General features: G+C 36.9%; 4 protein-coding genes across 7 annotated transcripts; 2 read left to right on the plus strand and 2 right to left on the minus strand.

Annotated features, from left to right (window-relative positions):
- The first annotated feature begins 1,806 nt into the window (after window positions 1–1,806).
- LOC119991916 (acyl-coenzyme A thioesterase 13) lies at window positions 1,807–3,136 on the plus strand. Its single transcript, XM_038838457.1, has 3 exons — window positions 1,807–2,143; window positions 2,269–2,409; window positions 2,744–3,136. Exons 1-3 carry the CDS (start codon window positions 1,952–1,954, stop codon window positions 2,885–2,887), a joined length of 477 nt encoding a protein of 158 aa, XP_038694385.1. The 5' UTR covers window positions 1,807–1,951; the 3' UTR covers window positions 2,888–3,136.
- A 6,851-nt stretch (window positions 3,137–9,987) lies between these two features.
- Window positions 9,988–10,431, minus strand: LOC119991525. Its single transcript, XM_038837871.1, has one exon. The coding sequence runs from the start codon at window positions 10,429–10,431 to the stop codon at window positions 9,988–9,990; it is 444 nt and encodes a 147-aa protein (XP_038693799.1).
- Window positions 10,432–10,443: 12 nt separating this feature from the next.
- On the minus strand, window positions 10,444–11,061 carry LOC119991526. The gene is made up of 2 exons (XM_038837872.1): window positions 10,967–11,061; window positions 10,444–10,864 (listed from the first exon to the last, which is right to left on the minus strand). Exons 1-2 carry the CDS (start codon window positions 11,059–11,061, stop codon window positions 10,444–10,446), a joined length of 516 nt encoding a protein of 171 aa, XP_038693800.1.
- Window positions 11,062–11,592: 531 nt separating this feature from the next.
- On the plus strand, window positions 11,593–16,570 carry LOC119992253 (probable anion transporter 4, chloroplastic). 4 transcript variants are annotated; one of them, XM_038838944.1, is made up of 9 exons: window positions 11,593–12,091; window positions 12,817–13,043; window positions 13,187–13,553; window positions 13,756–13,800; window positions 13,922–14,068; window positions 14,687–14,824; window positions 14,909–14,942; window positions 15,527–15,706; window positions 16,209–16,570. In XM_038838944.1, exons 1-9 carry the CDS (start codon window positions 11,660–11,662, stop codon window positions 16,214–16,216), a joined length of 1,578 nt encoding a protein of 525 aa, XP_038694872.1. In that variant the 5' UTR covers window positions 11,593–11,659; the 3' UTR covers window positions 16,217–16,570. The 4 variants fall into 4 exon arrangements, with proteins under 4 accessions (XP_038694872.1, XP_038694873.1, XP_038694874.1 ...); XM_038838945.1 differs by having other exon boundaries at window positions 11,911–12,091; window positions 12,804–13,043; XM_038838946.1 differs by lacking the exon at window positions 11,593–12,091 and adding an exon at window positions 12,132–12,324.
- The last annotated feature ends 2,829 nt before the right edge of the window (window positions 16,571–19,399 follow it).

Below are 19,399 nucleotides of genomic sequence, written 5' to 3' on the forward strand. Positions count from 1 at the left end.
GAAGAAAAATAATTTGATCTAAGGTGGGATGGACGAAGAAAAAAAAAAGAAGATCGAAAGAGATAATTGGTTGAGCATAAAAGGGATCAATTTAAACATTAGTACGTTCTTCAATATTATTCCATTTAAAAAAAAAATGTTCTTCAATACCATTGAAATGGGAGAAAGGATCATTTGCCAAAGTTGATTCAAATTTCCTTCGAATGAACTGCAGAAATGCTGGGCAAAGAACATAAATTTCAAGACACAAATCTTTTTCTTCATTTTGGCAGCGTGCAAGGTTGCCGGAAGTTGTTGTCGACGTCGGCTGATTCAAACGAGCATGGGTGTTGATTGTGAGACATTGAGTTCGGTGGTCACTGGTGGAATTGTTGCGTGTAAACTTAATAATTTGTTAATTCAAGTTTTGCAGTTGAAGGGTATGTTGGATTACTCACTAAATATTTGATGTAAACTTAATAAAAAATGTTGGAGTAAATTTATAGGATTAAAGTTGATGGTGTAAACTTAGTAATTTATGTGGGGTAAATAAAATTTCTCCATATGTAATTAGTTTCTCATGATTACTAATGAATGGAAAACGACATATCAATAGCACTTTCAAAACTCTTGGACATCTAAGTCCACTCCAAAATTTTTTAAATCATTTAGGGTTTAGGGTTTTTTATTTTTATATAATTATTTAAATCATTTAAATTTTATCTAATTCTTTTTTTGTCCGTTTTTCAAAGAGATTTAGATCTAATATGATTTCTCCCTTGTTACTTTCTCTCTATGCACTGTCTCTCTCTCATCTCATTACATCTTCTCTCTCGACTGCATCTTTCTCTCTCCTACTACATCTCTCTCTCCTACTGCATCTCTCTCTTATTACTACATCTCTCTCTCTCTCTCTCTCATATCTTTTTTTGATGGTCGTTTTGGTCCAGATATGGCTGGGCATTGTGTGTCTCTATGAAGGTAGTCCAACGATGGTGGTGGTGTGGCAAACCGTCATCGGAATCAACCGGATTTGAAGTTTTTTCAAAACAATAACATTAGCCAACCAATGTTACCGTTTTAAAACAGTAACATTCGTTGATCAATGTTACTGTTTTAAAATGGACATATCCAGTGGTTGTTTTGGACTGTATATGGTTGGACATTGTGTGCTTCAATGAGGGGAGTCCAACGATGATGATAGTATGGTGAACCGTTGTCGGAATCGGTCAGATTTAAAGTTTTTTTTCCAAATAATAACATTAGCCGATAAATGTTACTATTTTGAAACAGTAACATTGGCCGACCAATGTTACTGTTTTTAAACAGCCATATCCAGTGATTGTTTTGGGTCATATTTGGATGGGCATTGTGCGTCTCAGTGAAGGGAGTCCAACGGTAGTGGTGATGTAGCCAACCGTCGTCAAAATATGTTAGATTTGAGGCTTTTGTCTTGCGGTGGTTGCGACTTTCCAATTGTTTTCCGGCCAAATGGATGGCCATTGGTGGTGGTGGAAGGTCGGAGTATGTACGTGTTGATGTGAGCTTGAGTTTAGGTTGAATACCAATAGACAACAATAAAGAGAGAGGAGGGAGAAAGAGAAGAGAAGTGTAGTTGTTGTGGGAGGAAGAAGACAAGGGTAAAAAATAATTAGCATACTAGTGGTACCTTAGAGGGGTAAAGTTTTTTGGATTGGACTTAAGTGTTCAAAAGTTTCACAAGTGGTACCGATTTGGAATTTTTCCAAATAATGAAAGCTAGAAATATGGGCCTATGGCAGTCAAGTATAAATGGGCTAAATGGGCTCACCGGAACCCTAACAATCTAACATGCCGATTCGAGACCAATGTCAAGCCCAAATTCGGCGCGTCAGTAGCATCTGAACTCTGAATAACCAAATTCACTTCTTCATATCAGAGTCGACCACATACGAATTCGCAAATCTTTGACAAAGCATCACGAAACAGCGAAATGGAGAAGGTGAAGGAGTTTCTGCAAATTGAGCAAGACGATTCAGAGATTGTGTCGCGACTAGCCGTACACCCTCACCGTGTCGGCATCGAAACCAGCTTCTACGAAGACTTTGCCTTGAGAGGCATCCAAGTCGACAGAGTCGAGCCCGGGTTAGTCTCTTGCACCTTCAAGGTCCCTCCTCGCCTTACCGTAAGACTATCGAAAACCTCCCTATCGCATTAATTTTGCAGAATTTTGTTTACTAGTATTGAAATTTTTGCTGAATTTCTCATGATTAACAGAGCTTTAGATTCGATTGAACTGTTGTTGGCCAGGATATGAGTGGAAAGTTGGCTACAGGCGCGATTGCGAATCTTGTGGATGAAGTCGGAGGCGCCGTGGTTTATGTTGAGGGTCTTCCGATGAATGTTTCAGTGGACATGTCAATTTCATTCATTTCCACTGCGAAGGTCCATGTATGTATACCATGCCTGATGAAAATTCTTGTTGCAATGAAAAATAGTGCCAATTATTGTTGTTAAATTTCTCTCTTTTGATGAAATCTGGTAGTTTCTAATGCAACGAGGTGCAAATTTTGTGGTCTTTGATTGGAAATTTGGATTGAATGCAAATTATCACTCTCTTTTATGTCAATATTGTTGTTGGGGATTGATTTTGTAATTTCAAAATCTTGGGCATTTTTATTTTTTTTGCTTCCTTGACTATTAATTGTTTTGTTGCTTCACGTTCAAAGCTTTCATTCATCTCTGTTGTGGTATAAATTTTGATTTCATGATGCCAAAATTGCAGGACGAGCTAGAGATTACTTCAAGGGTTTTAGGAAGAAAAGGAGGTTACTCTGGAACGATTGTTCTTGTGAAAAACAAAGTAACTGGGGAGTTAATTGCTGAAGGTCGTCATTCGTTGTTTGGTAAACATGATAGTAAAATGTGATATAACTCACTGCCTTTGTTTTCAGCAAGTGGTGTATGCTGCGTAGTTACTTTTTTGGAATTAGATATTAAGGGAGGAACTAAGGTTCAGTACAATTCGTGTTTGTTTATTTCCTTGCCAAGAAAATCTTTTAAGGTTTAATCTGATAATTGGAAGTTCTAGGCGTTGAAAGCTTTACTCCATGTAACTTCTTGTGATTACTATATTTGAAGTAAATACAGTTTGATGCAATTTGGTTGTTGGTGAATTTTCTAAGTTAGTGTCACTGGTGAATTATACCTTTCCTGCCACTGTTAATAATAGACACTACAGAAACGCGACATGCAGAAATTTTTTGGTGCTATGGAAATGAGGAGTTGAGGACCATTGTCTTCATGAAGTTAAATGTTTTGATAAGGCTTGGAAACAAAAGTCCATTTTCATTGTTCTTTAAGTCCATTTTCATGATTGCAATAACCATTACAGCACCTGCTTTTTTTTTATTCACAGACCATCATGAGCATTGTACATCTCTTCCCTGCCATAGGTCTATAGCCATGGCTATTATCTTCAATCCATTTGTTCCCTCATTTTTTCTTTTCTGATTCTTGTGAGACTGTTCACTTGTTCAATTCCAAGCCCTAACAATGAAGTCTGAGATTCAAGCTCTGGTTTAGCTCTAATACGTGTATGTACTCCTATTTGTACTTTGATTATCAGTGAATTCGAAGTTTCATCTCTTATTTTGGGAATCAAAACTGGGGTTAAATCTCTGTTCTCTTTATTTTGGATATGGATCACTTGAGCGATTGTGTGTTTCTGAGATGAGATTATTGATTTTTTGGAGACCAAGCCATCTTGATGGCTTGTAAACTATGGAGATTGAAAGTTATTATCAGTTTCACGTTCTACAGTTGGGTATACAGATTACAATTTACAGATATATGTTGATACCATAGAATAGAACGCAATTGTCTGCCTACTGAATATGTTTGAGCTCCAGTATATCCAAGGTCGGATGGGTTCCAGAGGCATCACTTCGCCACAGCATTGTGGAAGACGTGAAATAATTGTTTTGACGGTCAATCTGCCATCTGAGTAGGTTGATTGACCAAAGTTGTCGAATTTTGCCTGGATGACTTAATTGGAATAAATTAAATTATCGGTGATCAATTTGAAATAATTGAAAACTCGGTGGTCAAATTAAAACACTGATAATCTTTCTTAAAATCACCAAAAGTTGTATTAACCTCTAATGTCCCCATAAATTTTTAGGCGTGAAGCTGGAATGGGGTCATGTCTAATTGGTCATCAATTTAAGAACTATTGACCAAGCCTTACGAAAAACAGAACTTTGAACCAAGGACCAATTGCAAATCCATAACTGAGCCATGGTCATTAGTCTCCTAGTGTACGTTTGGAGTAAAAGATAAGATTCCATATAATATAATATTATCATGAAATTATCAGGTGTTCCCTTGATTTTTAAAAACTTATAATAGTATAACTTTATGTAAAATGAGGCTATTATACGGTGCATGTCATATAATATTAAAACTCCTCCAACACGTCTTAATTTTATACGGAGCACCTAGGATAAAAAGTTACATGTCAAATGATAAAAAAACACGCTCTTTAAAAAAAATTCCTAACTACTTGTCACTTTATATATGATTTGTACTCTTAAAAAAACTCTTAGCCACAAAAAATACAAGGGTTTTTTTATTTTTAAATTTTCATAGAAAAATTATACGAGGAAAATGATTTTAAAAAGTAATTGTTTTAGTTGGGATAGTTAATACATATTATCATGTATCTTATAACTATCATTTTTTGTAATAACAAATCAAACAATGTATTGTATATGAACTATACTAGACAAGTCATATAACATTTTTTTTTTCAAATACTAAATATAATTAAATTATACATTAGATAGCAAAATTATACTATTTTATGCGGAGTCCCAAATAAGCCTTAATAATACACGATGAATTTACATACTTAGGGCAAATGCAATGGTGTGCTTTTTGGCAAGAATTGATGGGTTAAATGGATCTTTAATGGGAAATGGAGAGGTTGAATCCATACAATGATGGGCTTTTTTTGGCAATCAAAGTTACTGGACCAATTTGGAGAACAAAGACTTCGATTGGGGCTTCAAATTGCCTGACTGGTGTGGGCCCGCACAAACACCAACTGCAAACCTATTCTCACGTGAGGTACGAATCATACCCATTCTCTCCCCTGCGCCTCCTCTTCGTCTCTTGCTCTCTCTCAGATCCGTGAATCTCACAACCCATTGGGGTCTCACGCACAAAGGTCTGTGGTTGGCTCGATTGTCATCTTTCGTCTTCCCGTGTTTCTGCTCTGTTTGTTTCATTGCTTCACCGGAACTAGCAAGCGATTCAGCAATGTCACCCTTCTCTTCTATTTAATCGTTGTTCATCTTCTTATCTCTTTTGTTAATTAGGGGTGAAGAACTATCTCCAGCTACCTCATCTGAAACAACCTCCGGCTGCAAAGTATCGTTGACGTTGCGACCTGTGTTCCAACTATGGGTCCTCGATCGTTGCTCGTCGAAGAAGAAGAATATCAGGTTTGTGGATCTACTTCTTGATTTACCTGTTCTGGTGAGGTCCTTGAATCTGATTGCCTAGCCCTTGTTTTATTCTTTTTCTCTCTATGTCTCGCAATCCTTAGAAAGATCATTGAAGAAGCATCTGTTTGGTATTTTCTCTGAACTTCAAAATTCATGTTTGTATGGACTTCTAATTTCGTGTTTCCGTTTCTTTCATCGATGCGATTGGCTTGTGATGTTTATGGATTGTGTTTTTTGATTGTTTTTCATTCGTTCTCCTCTTGATCATTTTTTTAAATTCGTATAAACCCTAATTTTTGTTTGATTGTATTGGCTCAGTTTTTGAATTCGGGATAATAGAAATGTTGTTTGGTTTTTACGATGTAGCATAACTTCATAATATAGTGGTGCAATTTCGAGCCTTCCCACTTCCAATTATTTTGCAGTAAACGGTGCCATGAACCCAAGCCAACCTCCAAATTCCCAACATCCACCAAATCATCAACAAATGATTCCAGGTGACAATTCTGCTTTTTGGAATTACTTTTTCCAAATGGTGCAATCTGGATTTGACCCATCAACACTCCAGCACTTTGTATGTAATATATCAAACAACCAAAGTTATCCAAATATGACCCACCATCCAACTGTTAATGCACCCAATGTGAACCAAAGCCAGTAGGTTTTTGATCAAACTACGCCAGCATCGGGTCCTACTGTACTGCCAAACGAGGCTGGAGGGTCAAGACGCAGGAGGAAGTCACACCTTCCTCCTGAGGAGCGCACCCCAAGACCACCAAACTGGTCACTAGAGAAGGATGTCGATTTGTGTAAATCTTGGGTCACAATTGGAACAGATTCGATCACTGGAATTAATCAGGAAAAGCAATCCTTTTGGACACGTGTCAGGTCAGACTTTATTCAACGAAGAGGACCGACAGCTGGATGCAGGAATGAGCAGGCTTACGAAAGTCGATGGGGGCTTATTCATCCATGGGTCACTAAATGGACTGCAATATGGGAGCAGAGCATGGAATTAATCCCTAGTGGCTACACCATACATGATCAGGTACATTATATGTCGATTTTCTTAATAATAAGTGTGTTTATACTATGTCATTATATAAGTGTTGCCTTATGGTGATTTGTATCAAATCTATGCAGACATGTAGGCATAGTTGGGTTCTATGTTTTAATATGACTGGGAATCAAAGAACATAACCATTTTTTCTTCTTCTTTCCTTCTGTGGAGGATTGTGTAATGCATCATATGGTATTTAATTTTACTCATATTGGTATATGACATAGAAAAGTGAAATGCCTTTCCCCTGTTGCTGCTTTGGTGTACCATGTCAAACTTCTCTTGTATCTCCCTAGAGATTGGAAAGCAAACTCTCCAAGATTTCGTGTTATAATTAAAATATAATTCAAATGAATTCATCAATGGAAGAGTTTCTCCTTTATGTGTTCACATCGCAATAAATTGTTTTGGCGTCTATCTTGTGCTGCATCTTGTCCCAAAATGGTGATTTCTGTGAAATAGACCTGGTAGATGTTGATATAAATGGCTATTGCTTTCTACATTTTGGATGGCCTTTTAACCATTGTTTTATACATCCAAAAATTGCTCTTTAAAATTTAAACTTCTTTAAATGTATCCTAACTTTATGAACTTCTTTGAACCACTTATTAAAATCTGTTTAACTTAATCTTGTCTTCTTTTTTTTTTTCTGCATATTAGAGGGCCTTTTGTTCTTCATTGAACTGACATTTGGTTTGGATTTACTTGTCTTTTGGGAAAATGTCCTTGCCATTTTTATGAAGCTTTTTAGTTTTTACTCAATATTAGTTGATAGTTGTTTTTATGTTTCCCCAATCGTATACAGGAACAAGCTACAAGATCACTATTCCACAAGACATACAATCATCAATTCAAGTACGAGCATTGTTGGTTGGTGCTGAGGAGCTGCTCCAAATGGCAACAATATAGTGCTGAGATCAAAGCCGTTCAAATTGGGAGTTATTGGTGAAGAACCACGAAGATACACGAAGGGAAAAAATAGAATTTGACCGGCAGCGCCATGAGGATGATAAAAAGGCGTATGAGGAGGAGAGACAACTCACCATGAAGGCCAAAAAATCAAAGATCATGAGGAACATGGCCGGGATCACAAAGGATTTGATATCCGTAAGAAGGGAACTTTGGCATGTACAATCAGAGACTGAGTATAGGTAGCTGAATGCTTTGGTTGCTGCCCTAGAGGTCGAGCTAGAAGCGGAGATGGAAGGTACAATCATATTAAATAAATATGATACTATTAGCTTTTCTTAATTGTAAGCCTTAATAATGTAGATACTAAAGCTTATTCTAATTCTACAGATATGAAAAAGGATAAGAACGTGGAAGTCGTAAGTCCTCCAATTCACACTGCTGAACAAGGAACGCAACCCTCCAACTCAGATTGGTGTCAACGCTGGTAATTTTAATCATTGACAATTTAATATACCTTGTAGATGTTGATATAAATGGCTATTGTGATTCTATGGCAATTGAGTTTGATGCTTTGTAGTTTCCCTGTTGCTGTTCAATTTAGGTTTTTGAACGGCTTGTTGGATTTAAGTGCAATGCTTATTACCATGAATTGTTTTTGCATCATTGAAAACAATAATGCAGTTAACTATCGCTAGTAGGAAGACCATCTAAATGATGCTACTCTTTTCTCCTTGGACTGTTTCTTTGGGGGAGAACCATTAAGTTGTGTATGCTATTCTCTTGTTGAGAACCTCCTTTGCTGAACAATTGAGTGTTGAGTTTGAAATTCTGATTTTTTTCTTAGCTTCTCTTTGTTAACCTGGTTACCTCACTATCGTATTGTTGTTGGATGATAATACATTTTTATTCATGCAGCAATTGTTGGGTGGTGACAAGCGTTGCCAACTTAGTACGGTTGCCATGTTAGCAGAACTACGTTAGTAGGCATTCCCTGCAAATATGAATGGCTTGTAATGCATTAGCTCTTTGATTCCTATACACCCAAGTGGTCTTCTCCTCTTATTATGGAAGAATAAAAAAGATCACTAGTTGAAACGGTAGTTTGCCTTTGTCTAAGAAAGTGGTGGTTCATCTTAGCATGATGCTAGTAGTTTTACTTTCCTTCTTAGCCTGAATTTTACCAAATTCTGTTTGTTTGGGGAAAATCCAAGAAAAAAAACTGGTATGTTGCTATGCAGTGAATTCTATGGATCAATGGACGATCTGATTTTGAAAGTTTAATATTAATGCTCTCTTTTCTTATATTGGCTGGCTGAGTAAGTGGAACGCTCAATATAATGGATGAATTGCTTCATTTCTAGAACATTACACCATTCCAATAAGCTTTGTTCATTTTTTTCTTATCCTTATAATTCTCTCTATCTTTTCCTCATATTCTTTCCTTCTCTCCTATTTTTTTTTACTCCTACTTCTCTCTTGATTGTCATTTTCCTAATAGACCGACCTATTTTTCACACTTTAATTCGTGGGAATTCTATTTTATGCCCTTCTCATTGGACAACCGATGTTGTATATATGTACATGCATACGTTGTCTATACAAGATAGAAAGGGGTGGGGGGCCTGACACTAAAGTTCTTAAAAGGACAACCATGAATATGTGTTTTCATTTATTTATCTCTGATTCATTACTGTTTTAGGGGTGGGGGCCTGACACTAAAGTTCTTAAAAGGACAACCATGAATATATGTTTTCATTTATTTATCTCTGATTCATGACTGTTTTGCCAAAAACTTTAATAGATACCAGCTTATAGCCAAAATGTTTCTTTATCTTATTTGTGACAATGAATACATGTAGGATGTCGGACGACCATTGGCTCGAGAGGGAGAGGGAGACACATGCTTCTGACGATGACACTAGCTAGATGTAACCTGGAAACCGAGTTCACGTATTATTAATTTGGCTACTATCTACTTTAGCATGCAATTGAGATGGTTGGATGTTTTCTCCTTTGTATTTCAAAGACTCATATATGTTTATTGTGAATTTTATTTATTTGGAATGTGATTCACGTTGGATATTATTCATTTGGAATATTTCTGTATTTGATATGATTGTCCTATATTGAGTAGATGTTTTGTTGTGTTGTGAAAGAGCATTATTGATGTAGGGAATCTTATTGCTTTGACATCTATGGTCAATATTTCATTTTCATGCTTCAAAGATAATAGATTCCTTACAAGGACCAGACTGGTTCCAGTTGAGGAGTTGGTTACAAGGAGTTCACATATTATATTTGAAGGTTTCCATGCAAACTCCATATATGAGCCATCAAATCCATTTTCAGACTTGCATTGATCTGGTCATCACGTATCTGTTCCATACACCAGTGAATGTATTGTGCAAGAACCTCTGGGGTTGTAATGGTGTCAATGGCGGATACAACCTCATCGAACGGAGGCATCCATGGATCGATATCAATATGCCTCTCATCGTCAATAATCATGTTATGTAGAATGATGCATGTAAGCATAATTTTTTTAAGCTAAGAAGTCTTGTAGTAACGAACTGGTCCCTTTGTGATGCCCCATTTAGCTTGTAGAACACCAAAGGCACGCTCGACATCCTTTCGAACACTCTCATGTGTTCTTGCAAATACTTGTTCCACTGGTGTGTGTGGATGAGGGATTGATTGCATTAGTGCAGCATATTGCGGATAAATTCCATCAGTCAGATAATAGGGCGTGTGGTAAACGGATCCATTGACAATGAATGGTACATTTGGCGTGCGACCTCTTATGAAATCGTCGAAAATATGAGAGTGTCGTAATATAGTAATGTCATTATGGGAACCAGCCATACTGAAAAATGCATGCCAAATCCATAAGTCGTACGAGGCTACTACTTCCAAGATTATCGTAGCAGATCTAGTGTGACCAAGGTATTGACTCTTCCAGGCGGAAGGACACCCACGCCACTCCCAGTGCATGCAATCAAGTGATCATATCATGCCAGGGAATCCCCTTGCTGCATTTTCTTCCATTAGGTGCATAGTGTCATTCATGGTAGGTGTCCTCAAATATTGATCCTTGTACAAAACCAAAATATTTTCACAGAATTTGTTAAGCGCTACTTTCGTAGTTGACTCACCAATTTTGATATATTCATCAAGACTATCCATTGAACCACCACATGCAAGAATTCTAAGTGCAGCTGTCATCTTCTGAATAGCAGATAAACCCAATCGTCCGATGCAATCAGGAAGACGCTGAAAATACGTGTTTGTAGCTTCTAGATCGTCCTTGATCCTTAGAAATAATTCCTGTCGCATACGAAATCTTCGCCGAAACATGTGAGGAGGGTAAGTACAATTTGGTGCAAAGTAATCTCGCATAAGATCATTGTGAACCATCTTGCGATTTCTATGAATGTTAAAGTGTGTCCTTGGTTGGACGGGACCAGGTGATACCATCATGATAAGCATTTGAGTAGCATTTTGTATTTCCTACTGCTCAAAAGCATACAAATCTTCATCTGAATCATCACTCGACTCCTCCTTAACAATGTTGGCTCTTCGACGAAAGAAACTCCACCTTCTATGAGAAGAATCTCCAGCCATTATTATGTATTGATAACTTTCATAAATGAAATTTTCTTAAGTAGAATGGGAAGTCTATTTGGCTCTGCTCAAAATATTGAGTGTATAGGATATTTATAGGCAAAGGAGGATGCATGTATACAATAAAGACAAATGTTGATGTCGTCATTTACATTTTTTTTAAAATTTTTCTTCCATCATTTACTATTTGTTTCAAAAATATTATATTTATTTGGTGTAAAATTTTATTAATTAAAATAATTATTTATGGTTAATGTAATTTAATGGAAAATCATTTTCAAGAGTAAATATATTGTTGTATGTTATTCAACATTTGCGACCAAAATTAACTAACTCACACCAATATCTATTTAACACCATTGTATAATGACGAGAGCCAATACATTTTCATTGTCATCCACATTAACAAAACACGTTTCCCAATACAGTTTAATATCCCATTACCTACCAATCATTGCATTTGCCCTTACTAGCCAGAACATCTCTAGCATTGCAAAGTGCAAACTGCAGAGGACAGTTCCAGTCATTTCACCATCAACAATAGAAATATAATCCGCCCAGCGGTTCTACAAGTCTAATTTCACAAATAACTCTGAAAATGAACATTGCGTTCTCTTTGAATCCTGTGCTTCGCTTTCCACACGGCCAATTGTCCGAATCCAGACTATGCAACCTTCAATCCTCCCGTTCTCGTGTCCTTGAATCATCGAATCGAACACCCTCCGACATCGTTGCTTCTCCGATTTCTCATGGAATTCATCTTCGGAGCCACTCGCGTGAGTTGCGTACCCTCCTCTTATCTCCAGCTAGGGTTTCTTCAAACAACAGTCAATTCGGTTCGTTTCCAGATGAAAGGGAGCAACAGACACCGAATTTCACTGAGTTTATTACGTCAGCGAGGGTCAAAGTCGTGGCGATGCTTGGTCTGGCACTGGCGCTCTGTAATGCCGACCGAGTGGTAATGTCCGTGGCTATTGTTCCGTTGTCTCTTGCTCATGGTTGGAGCCGATCGTTCTCTGGTATTGTTCAGGTGGAGATTGAGTTTGTCCCCTTGATTATACTTTAATTGAATGCATATCCTTTTTATATGGATATTTGTGTAGAATAAAATTCGCCCTTCATTTTTTTTTTCTTTTGTGAAAAATCGCTCATTCTGAATAGTGACGTATTTCTTGAGGCTGGTTAAATGTACTACTTGCGGATAGGGAAAGGTGACAGAATCGTGGTTGCATAGCTTCATACTGAACTTTTGAGGCCGAAATGGTAATTTTATATAAAATTAAACCTTATGCTGTGGATTATGCTAGTCTTTCTGCAAAAAAGTATGTCCTTTGTGCAAAAGGTTTGGACATATCCGATACTTCTGGTTGCTTTTGTTGATCGAGCTCGAGGCTAGTTCTTTGATTATTTTATACTTCTCCATTGTTTATATGATATCTTTTGATGCACCAAACCGAAAACACTTTTGAGCATGACCTCATGCCTTATTTTTCACCTTTTCATTTGTATCTACTTCCATAATGAAGTGATTGTAAAACTATGATAGGCGAACTTTCAATCACTTGACTGCATTATGATACTCAAGAACTCTTCGAAAATTGAGCTGTTGCTGTGTCAGTTAGGTTTGCAGTGAAGTGGTCTTTTTCAATATGAATTCAGATTGTTTGCTTTAATGTGAACTGTTTGCAATGAATTTTTTGAACTATTTTCAGTTTACTTAAGTGTGTTTGACTCATTGATAGAGAATTGTGGCAGTCGGCTTTCCTTTGGGGATACCTAGTTTCACCAATAGCCGGAGGGACGTTAGTGGACTACTACGGTGGTAAGGCTGTCATGGCAGTAGGTGTGGCACTGTGGTCACTAGCGACATTTCTCACTCCCTGGGCTGCAGAAACTTCTCTATGGGCTCTGCTTGCCATGCGGGTAATGCTTGGCATTGCAGAAGGTGTGGCTCTTCCTTGCATGAACAACATGATAGCAAGGTACTAATAGTGTACTTAACTCTCGTTGGATGATTGCAGATGATTTGATGATGTGTCATGTTACCCTAAGTAATTTCTTTTTGGTTCGAAAAAACTTTGTGAAGCTAAAATGTTGAAGACGCTATATAAACGTTTCATTTTAGATGGTTCCCTCAAACAGAACGAGCCAGAGCTGTTGGAATAGCAATGGCTGGATTTCAGCTTGGAAGCGCAATAGGATTGACATTGTCACCAATTCTCATGTCTCAAGGTGGTATATTTGGACCATTCATAATTTTTGGGTTATTTGGATTCCTTTGGGTTTTGGTTTGGTTATCTGCAACATCCAGTACCCCTGATCGTAGTCAGCAGATTTCAAAATATGAGTTGGATTACATACTAAACAATAGGCGGAGTTCCTTTCCGGTGGATAATAAGTCCAGGACAGCCAAAATGATCCCTCCATTCAGGCGCTTGCTTTCTAAAATGCCAACATGGTCTCTTATAGTCGCAAATGCCATGCATAGCTGGGTAAGCATACACACTCTCTATTACATCACAAAAGTTGTGTTATTGATTTTCTTAACATGTGCCATAAATGCCCTGGGATTAACCCAACCTAGTTGTGGTCCCCTTACCCAAGTCCAGGGCTATTAAGGGTTGAACTTTGTATTCACATTCTACATTAATCAGTATCTGCTGGAGCTGATTATAGCATGTTTTAATTTGGCAGGGTTTTTTCATTATTCTTTCTTGGATGCCGATATACTTTAACTCAGTAAGGGCGAACTTTTGGTGCTGAATTTTTTTGTCCTTTACAGGAAAAAAAGTATTATTTCATTACTAGATACATTTTTCACAAACTATTTTAAATACAAACAGAGGACATTTAATTACAGGTATACAACATTGACCTTAGACAGGCATCATGGTTTAGTGCTGCTCCATGGATTGTGATGGCAGTAATGGGATATTTTGCTGGTCTATGGTCAGACATGTTAATACGAGGAGGTACAACTGTCAGTTTGACTCGGAAGATCATGCAGGTGTGGCTTCATTCTGTACTATGACTACTTCTATTTGTTAGTTTTTCACGGAAGTTGAAAGATGACAATGGTGATAATCTTTAATTTATAGAGATAGGGTAGCTTACCCAGAGTAATTGGTTAACCAACCACAATTTGAAACCTAATGATTTAAATTTTCCTTCTGTATATATTGAGATAAAGAAATCAAAACTACAAGCCTCAAAATAATTCAATAGATTTTCTTTTCAAGTTAGACCAGATGTGCAGCTTTTGATCTAAACACAATTTCTCCCGTTGAAGTGCTTCTATGAAGGTGGAATACTTTACGTTTATACGCCATAAAGTCTTTTTGGTTCTTGAATGAGCTTGTAGGCATCATGGAGAGGATTATAGGTCACTTTAAAATAATTGCACCATACTTAGTCTTTTGTTTTTTACGTCTTTTGCAGTAAATAGTGTGAAAGGCAATATACTTCTGGAATATAGGTCCCTAACATGTTGTTGTTGTTGTTATTGTTGTTATTGTTATTTTATTTTCTGTTACTTATCTTTTGTTTCTTTCTGCTTGAACTTCCATGATCTTCACTTTTCCATTTCAATTGTACACTTAAATATTTTTTGATTCCTTTTCTGTAGTCAATCGGTTTTGTAGGTCCTGGTATTGCCCTTGTTGGTTTAACTGCTGCAAAAAGTCCATGGATTGGATCTGCTTGGTTGACTATAGCTGTTGGGCTGAAATCTTTCAGTCATTCTGGTTTTCTTGTAAACCTTCAGGTTGGTATTAGAGGAAATTTTCAAGTGACAAAAATGGAACTTCCACGTTGCTCTAACCTTTAAACTCTTCTTCTATGTTTACAGGAAATCGCTCCGCATTATTCCGGTGTTTTACATGGTACTATTGAATATTCATTTCATCTTACACATCATGTGTTTGATATCATTAGTTCACATATAAATTATGTTATGCCTGCTCAAAGCCATCTGTTAAGTAATGTGGCAGTTATTCTGGTGTCCTAGTGGTCCAAATGAATATCTATTACATTGTGCTTTCTGTCTCTTATTAGCATGTCGAGGGTCGTAACCTTTTTGGGATCACCTTTGAACCTTCATGTCATCATGAATGGATCTGCCTTAAGTGCCTTCAATCCATGAATCACATCAAAATTAGGGTTTAATATGTGTTGAGTATATTTCTCCTTAACAGTCGTTATAGTTGCTTCTCCTAGTAAGTTTTGATTCTGTGCACAGCCTTCATAGTCCATCCGAAAAAAATCTGTTGCCTACTTGAGCCTTGGCTTCCATTAATGATCTTTCTGTGGTAACTCATAGGTCAAATCCCCTTGCCATTTGCCTCCTTTTGTTGGTTTTGGGTAACGGGCATTATATTGGGAACTAAATTGAAAACATGTTGGGATCTTGATGGTATGAGGAAACTATGTTTCCAAGTTTAAAACATTTTATCACATCTCATTTCAGGTATATCAAATACGGCTGGAACATTTGCAGCTATTTTGGGTACAGTTGGGGCTGGTTATTTTGTTGAACTGATGGGGTCCTTCCGAGGGTTCCTATTGCTTACTTCGCTGTTATATTTTCTCTCTGCCCTTTTCTACATCGTCTTCTCCACCGGGGAGAGAGTAAATTTTGATGAAACTGGTGAGTATTGTCTGCTGCCCTGATAATGTTTAAAGCTTGAGTCGTGTCCTTTGTTTCTTTTCTTTTGCTCAGGATTTGGACCTGCTCTTTATTTGCATTTTCTTATAGTTAATTGAACAGTGACAAGCATGACATCAGTTTGAACCACTGACCTTACATCTTACTAGAACAAGCATGACATCTTAGTGCAGAACACTGTCAAGTATATCCCTGTTATAATTGTTTCAGTGAGAAGATATAAATGTTTGCTAAATACATAAATAGATGATATTATTGCGTGATGTTATTAAACCTAAGTTATAATGAGAAATACTAAATAGAGGGGACAAACTGCGCGGGATGCCCCTTTAGGCTGTAAATCCTTCTTCACTTATTAAAGAAAAAGTGTTCAACACAAAATAATTTTGCAGACTATGATAGGAATAATTCCTTCTCTGTTTTATTGTAACCTGTCATGTAATTTCTTTCCTAATGATGGATATATGAAATTTTTGCTTTGCAGGTCCATGAACATTCTTTTAATGGCTTCCTGCCAGACCTCCAGGATGTATAGCGGCCTCTAGGATGTATAGCGGCATAAATAGTTACAGGTGGGCGGAGCAGATTTGGTAATGGATTGTAGAGGCAGCATTTTTCACCCTTGTTTTTCATCCACCAAAGAAATTTGCAGTTCTAAATTTTTAGGGTCTCTCCATGTATTTTTGGGAGGTGATTATGACATTTAGGTTTGTAGGTGTTATTGTTTGTTTTGCTGGCTTGCCTCTCAAATTATCTACAGCTTATTGAGTAGTTGCAAAGACGAGAACATTCAGATGGGACTCATATGTCGTAATGAAGATGATGAAATCAAGGTTCGTTCTTTTTTTTTGATAAGACAGTTAGCAATAGTGTTTATTAAGCTTGACCCCTTCAAGTTAGCACTAGCCCAAACTCTTATGTCTATCCAAGAAAGAACTGGCCAAGAGATCCTTGATCTAAATTTGATTGTACGTCAAGTCAAACCTCCTCAGAGAATACACACTCAAAGAAAGGGTGTCTATGAGTCTCCAATGCCGAGCCCCATGGCAAACAAAGAGGAGAGACATCCATACCAAAATTGTGCAACCTATCCGTTGTATACAAACTCTGCGAACATGTTACCCGAATGAGAAAAGAGAGAGAGTGATATGGCCTTTGAACCAAAACACATGATGAAAAGAATGCTCCTGCCTTCGAGAACGCTGAATCTCCCAAGCAGATTTAATAGAGAATACCATTCCAATCCCTACACTGCAGGATTTTTCGTCCAACTCCAAGAGGGGCTACCATGCCAAAAACTTCTGACTCTAATTAGGTGCCCATGTACCCTGAACACCCAAAAAGAATCATCCAGGTTTGACAAGATATGCCATGCATTTTTGAGAATAGCCGCATGATTTCATTCTCCTAAGTTTTTAATTCCAAGACCCCCTTCCCTCCTTCCTTCTTAGAAAAACAAACCGAGCTCCATGCTAGTTTTTGACCCTTCCCAAGGAAAGAGAGGATCCTTTCCATAAAAACCCGAGATAAGATGCTCTTAATTTTACGATAATTGCTAATGGGAAGAATAAACATAGAGCTTCAATATACCTGAATATAAAAGAGTATTGATTTAATGAGCTGGAGCCTTCCTACGTAACAAAGAGATTGAGAGGCCCAAGATCTAATCCTAACAATGATATGATCTACAAGATGTCTGTACTCAACTTGTCACACCTAAGTAGTAATAAGGAAAACTCCCAGGTAACAAGTCTTCTGGGAGAAAATCATTATTTTACTGAAGCCAAACATCCATGGGAGAAAATCATTAAATCATTTGCAAAACTCAAATGGGTAAGCCGAAACTTATCACATCTTCAGTGAAACCTATAATTCGGATTCGTAGAGACCCCTCTCATCAAACCACTACTGAACCCCTCCATTGCTAGCACAAATAGATAAGGAGAGAGGGTAAGCTTGATCAATAGAACTCATAACGTGGTAGATAAATAATGCACAGTGCACTCTGCAGTATGCTGATCACCATCGTGCCTTGTTATGCTTAGTTATACATGAAGAACATGCCAACAATTGCGTACTAGCTTTGTTTTTCTTCAGCTCTGTAGTATATAATAGCAAAAATTGTCGTTTTTCACTTAAAAAATTGAATAAGTTGTTTTCTTGGTTAGTTATTATGATAAGTATTGAAAAAGTACTTAAAAAGTTAAAGTAAGTGCTTACAATTTTTCGGACTAAACAAGGCTCTCTACTTAGGGCAAATGCAATAAGAAACAATTTATTGGGCCAACATTTTTGTTGGCCCGGTCCCACCTCTATTACACAAAAAGTCAAGTCAAACACGTATTCTAATACAGCCACATCAGCAAAACACAAATTTCTATACACTTCTTCTTCCCACACACTTTCTCTTTCCACCCAACCCAACAACATTCTATTCCTCCATATTATCCACAACAAAACTACACCAAAACATTAAATATCAATACATCCACATCAGCAAAACACTTATCCCAATACAGCCACATAAGCAAAACACATTTTACAATACAGCCACATCAGCAAAAGACAACATCTTTATTGGCCCAATACCACTTCACCATTGCATTTGCCCTTAGTGTTTCGATGTAAACAAGCTCATAGTATTGAATTCCGTTATAATGGAGTTGACTTTGCTTTGACGTGCCGTTTAAATTTATGACATAAATTTTTTATTTTTTTAAAACTTATCATTTTAATATCAAATAAGACCTTGTACTTTGCATAATAGTTCAATTAAGCCCCTATACTTTGAAAATATTAGTCAAATGAGCCCCTGATTTGAAATAATGAAAAAATGTGAATCAAATGGTTGATATCATTTGTTGTCACTAAAATTAATATTTTGGCAAAACCCAATAGGAAAAAGAGATATTAGATCTCAAAATCTCTTATATCCTTTCTCTGTGCTTAGTTCATGAGATCGTCCACCTTCGAGATCGGTTTGCGTAGAGAAGGAGAGAGACGTGAGGAGAGAGTGAGAGAATTAATAGTTTTTTAATTTTTTAATTTAAAGATTTTCTTTAGCTTTAATTTAGGATATTTTATTTATTTATTTGTTTTTGACACTAATGATATGTCATAATATCACACCTTACTGATGTTTTCTTAAAATAAAAAACTATGTCATATCTTTCGTCACATCAGTGGCTTTACAAAAATTTGGTATAAGGAGTTAAGGACTTACGGAGACCAAAATGCAAATAGAGAGACTTGTTTAGCCAGAAAAATTGTACACATGATTTTTCGAATGTTTTCTAAAAGTAGGGTTTTTCAATACTTATCCTTTAGTGTTCTGTCCTTTTTTTTATTCAAAATTTATGGTGACTTTAATTTAATGTCATTTTTAGGTAATCCATGCATGCAGAGTTACCTAGCATCAATTTCATGCCATTTCAGGTTAGATTCACAATTCAGCTTTTCCTTTTTATTTTTTTCCCGTTAGTATCAATACCCATGTTTAACTGTCAAAGAAGACAAAAATCTCAGTAATAACCATTCCAAAAACATCCCTGTAGTATATAGCACTCATTTATTGGGTGAGGTTTTCAATGGGCCCCTTGATATGATGTCACCACACTCAATGAAGATGTGTCACGCACTGTTCGAATACTTTTGGAATGGTTATTACTGGGATCT

The sequence above is a fragment of the Tripterygium wilfordii genome, chromosome 22 (genome assembly GCF_013401445.1).
Source record: "Tripterygium wilfordii isolate XIE 37 chromosome 22, ASM1340144v1, whole genome shotgun sequence".
Taxonomy (NCBI): Eukaryota; Viridiplantae; Streptophyta; class Magnoliopsida; order Celastrales; family Celastraceae; genus Tripterygium; species Tripterygium wilfordii.

Bases quoted from the DNA above. Each gene is read 5' to 3' on its own strand.
- LOC119991916 (XM_038838457.1), top strand. From the start codon at position 1,952: ATGGAGAAGGTGAAGGAGTTTCTGCAAATTGAGCAAGACGATTCAGAG. The intron at 2,144-2,268 runs GTAAGACTATCG...GTTGTTGGCCAG, and splicing joins AGGTCCCTCCTCGCCTTACC to GATATGAGTGGAAAGTTGGC. The intron at 2,410-2,743 runs GTATGTATACCA...CCAAAATTGCAG, and splicing joins TTTCCACTGCGAAGGTCCAT to GACGAGCTAGAGATTACTTC.
- LOC119991525 (XM_038837871.1), bottom strand. From the start codon at position 10,431: ATGCACTGGGAGTGGCGTGGGTGTCCTTCCGCCTGGAAGAGTCAATAC.
- LOC119991526 (XM_038837872.1), bottom strand. From the start codon at position 11,061: ATGGCTGGAGATTCTTCTCATAGAAGGTGGAGTTTCTTTCGTCGAAGA. The intron at 10,865-10,966 runs GTATGCTTTTGA...TAACATTCATAG, and splicing joins GATGATTCAGATGAAGATTT to AAATCGCAAGATGGTTCACA.
- LOC119992253 (XM_038838944.1), top strand. From the start codon at position 11,660: ATGAACATTGCGTTCTCTTTGAATCCTGTGCTTCGCTTTCCACACGGC. The intron at 13,554-13,755 runs GTAAGCATACAC...TTAATTTGGCAG, and splicing joins CAAATGCCATGCATAGCTGG to GGTTTTTTCATTATTCTTTC. The intron at 13,801-13,921 runs GTAAGGGCGAAC...ATTTAATTACAG, and splicing joins TGCCGATATACTTTAACTCA to GTATACAACATTGACCTTAG.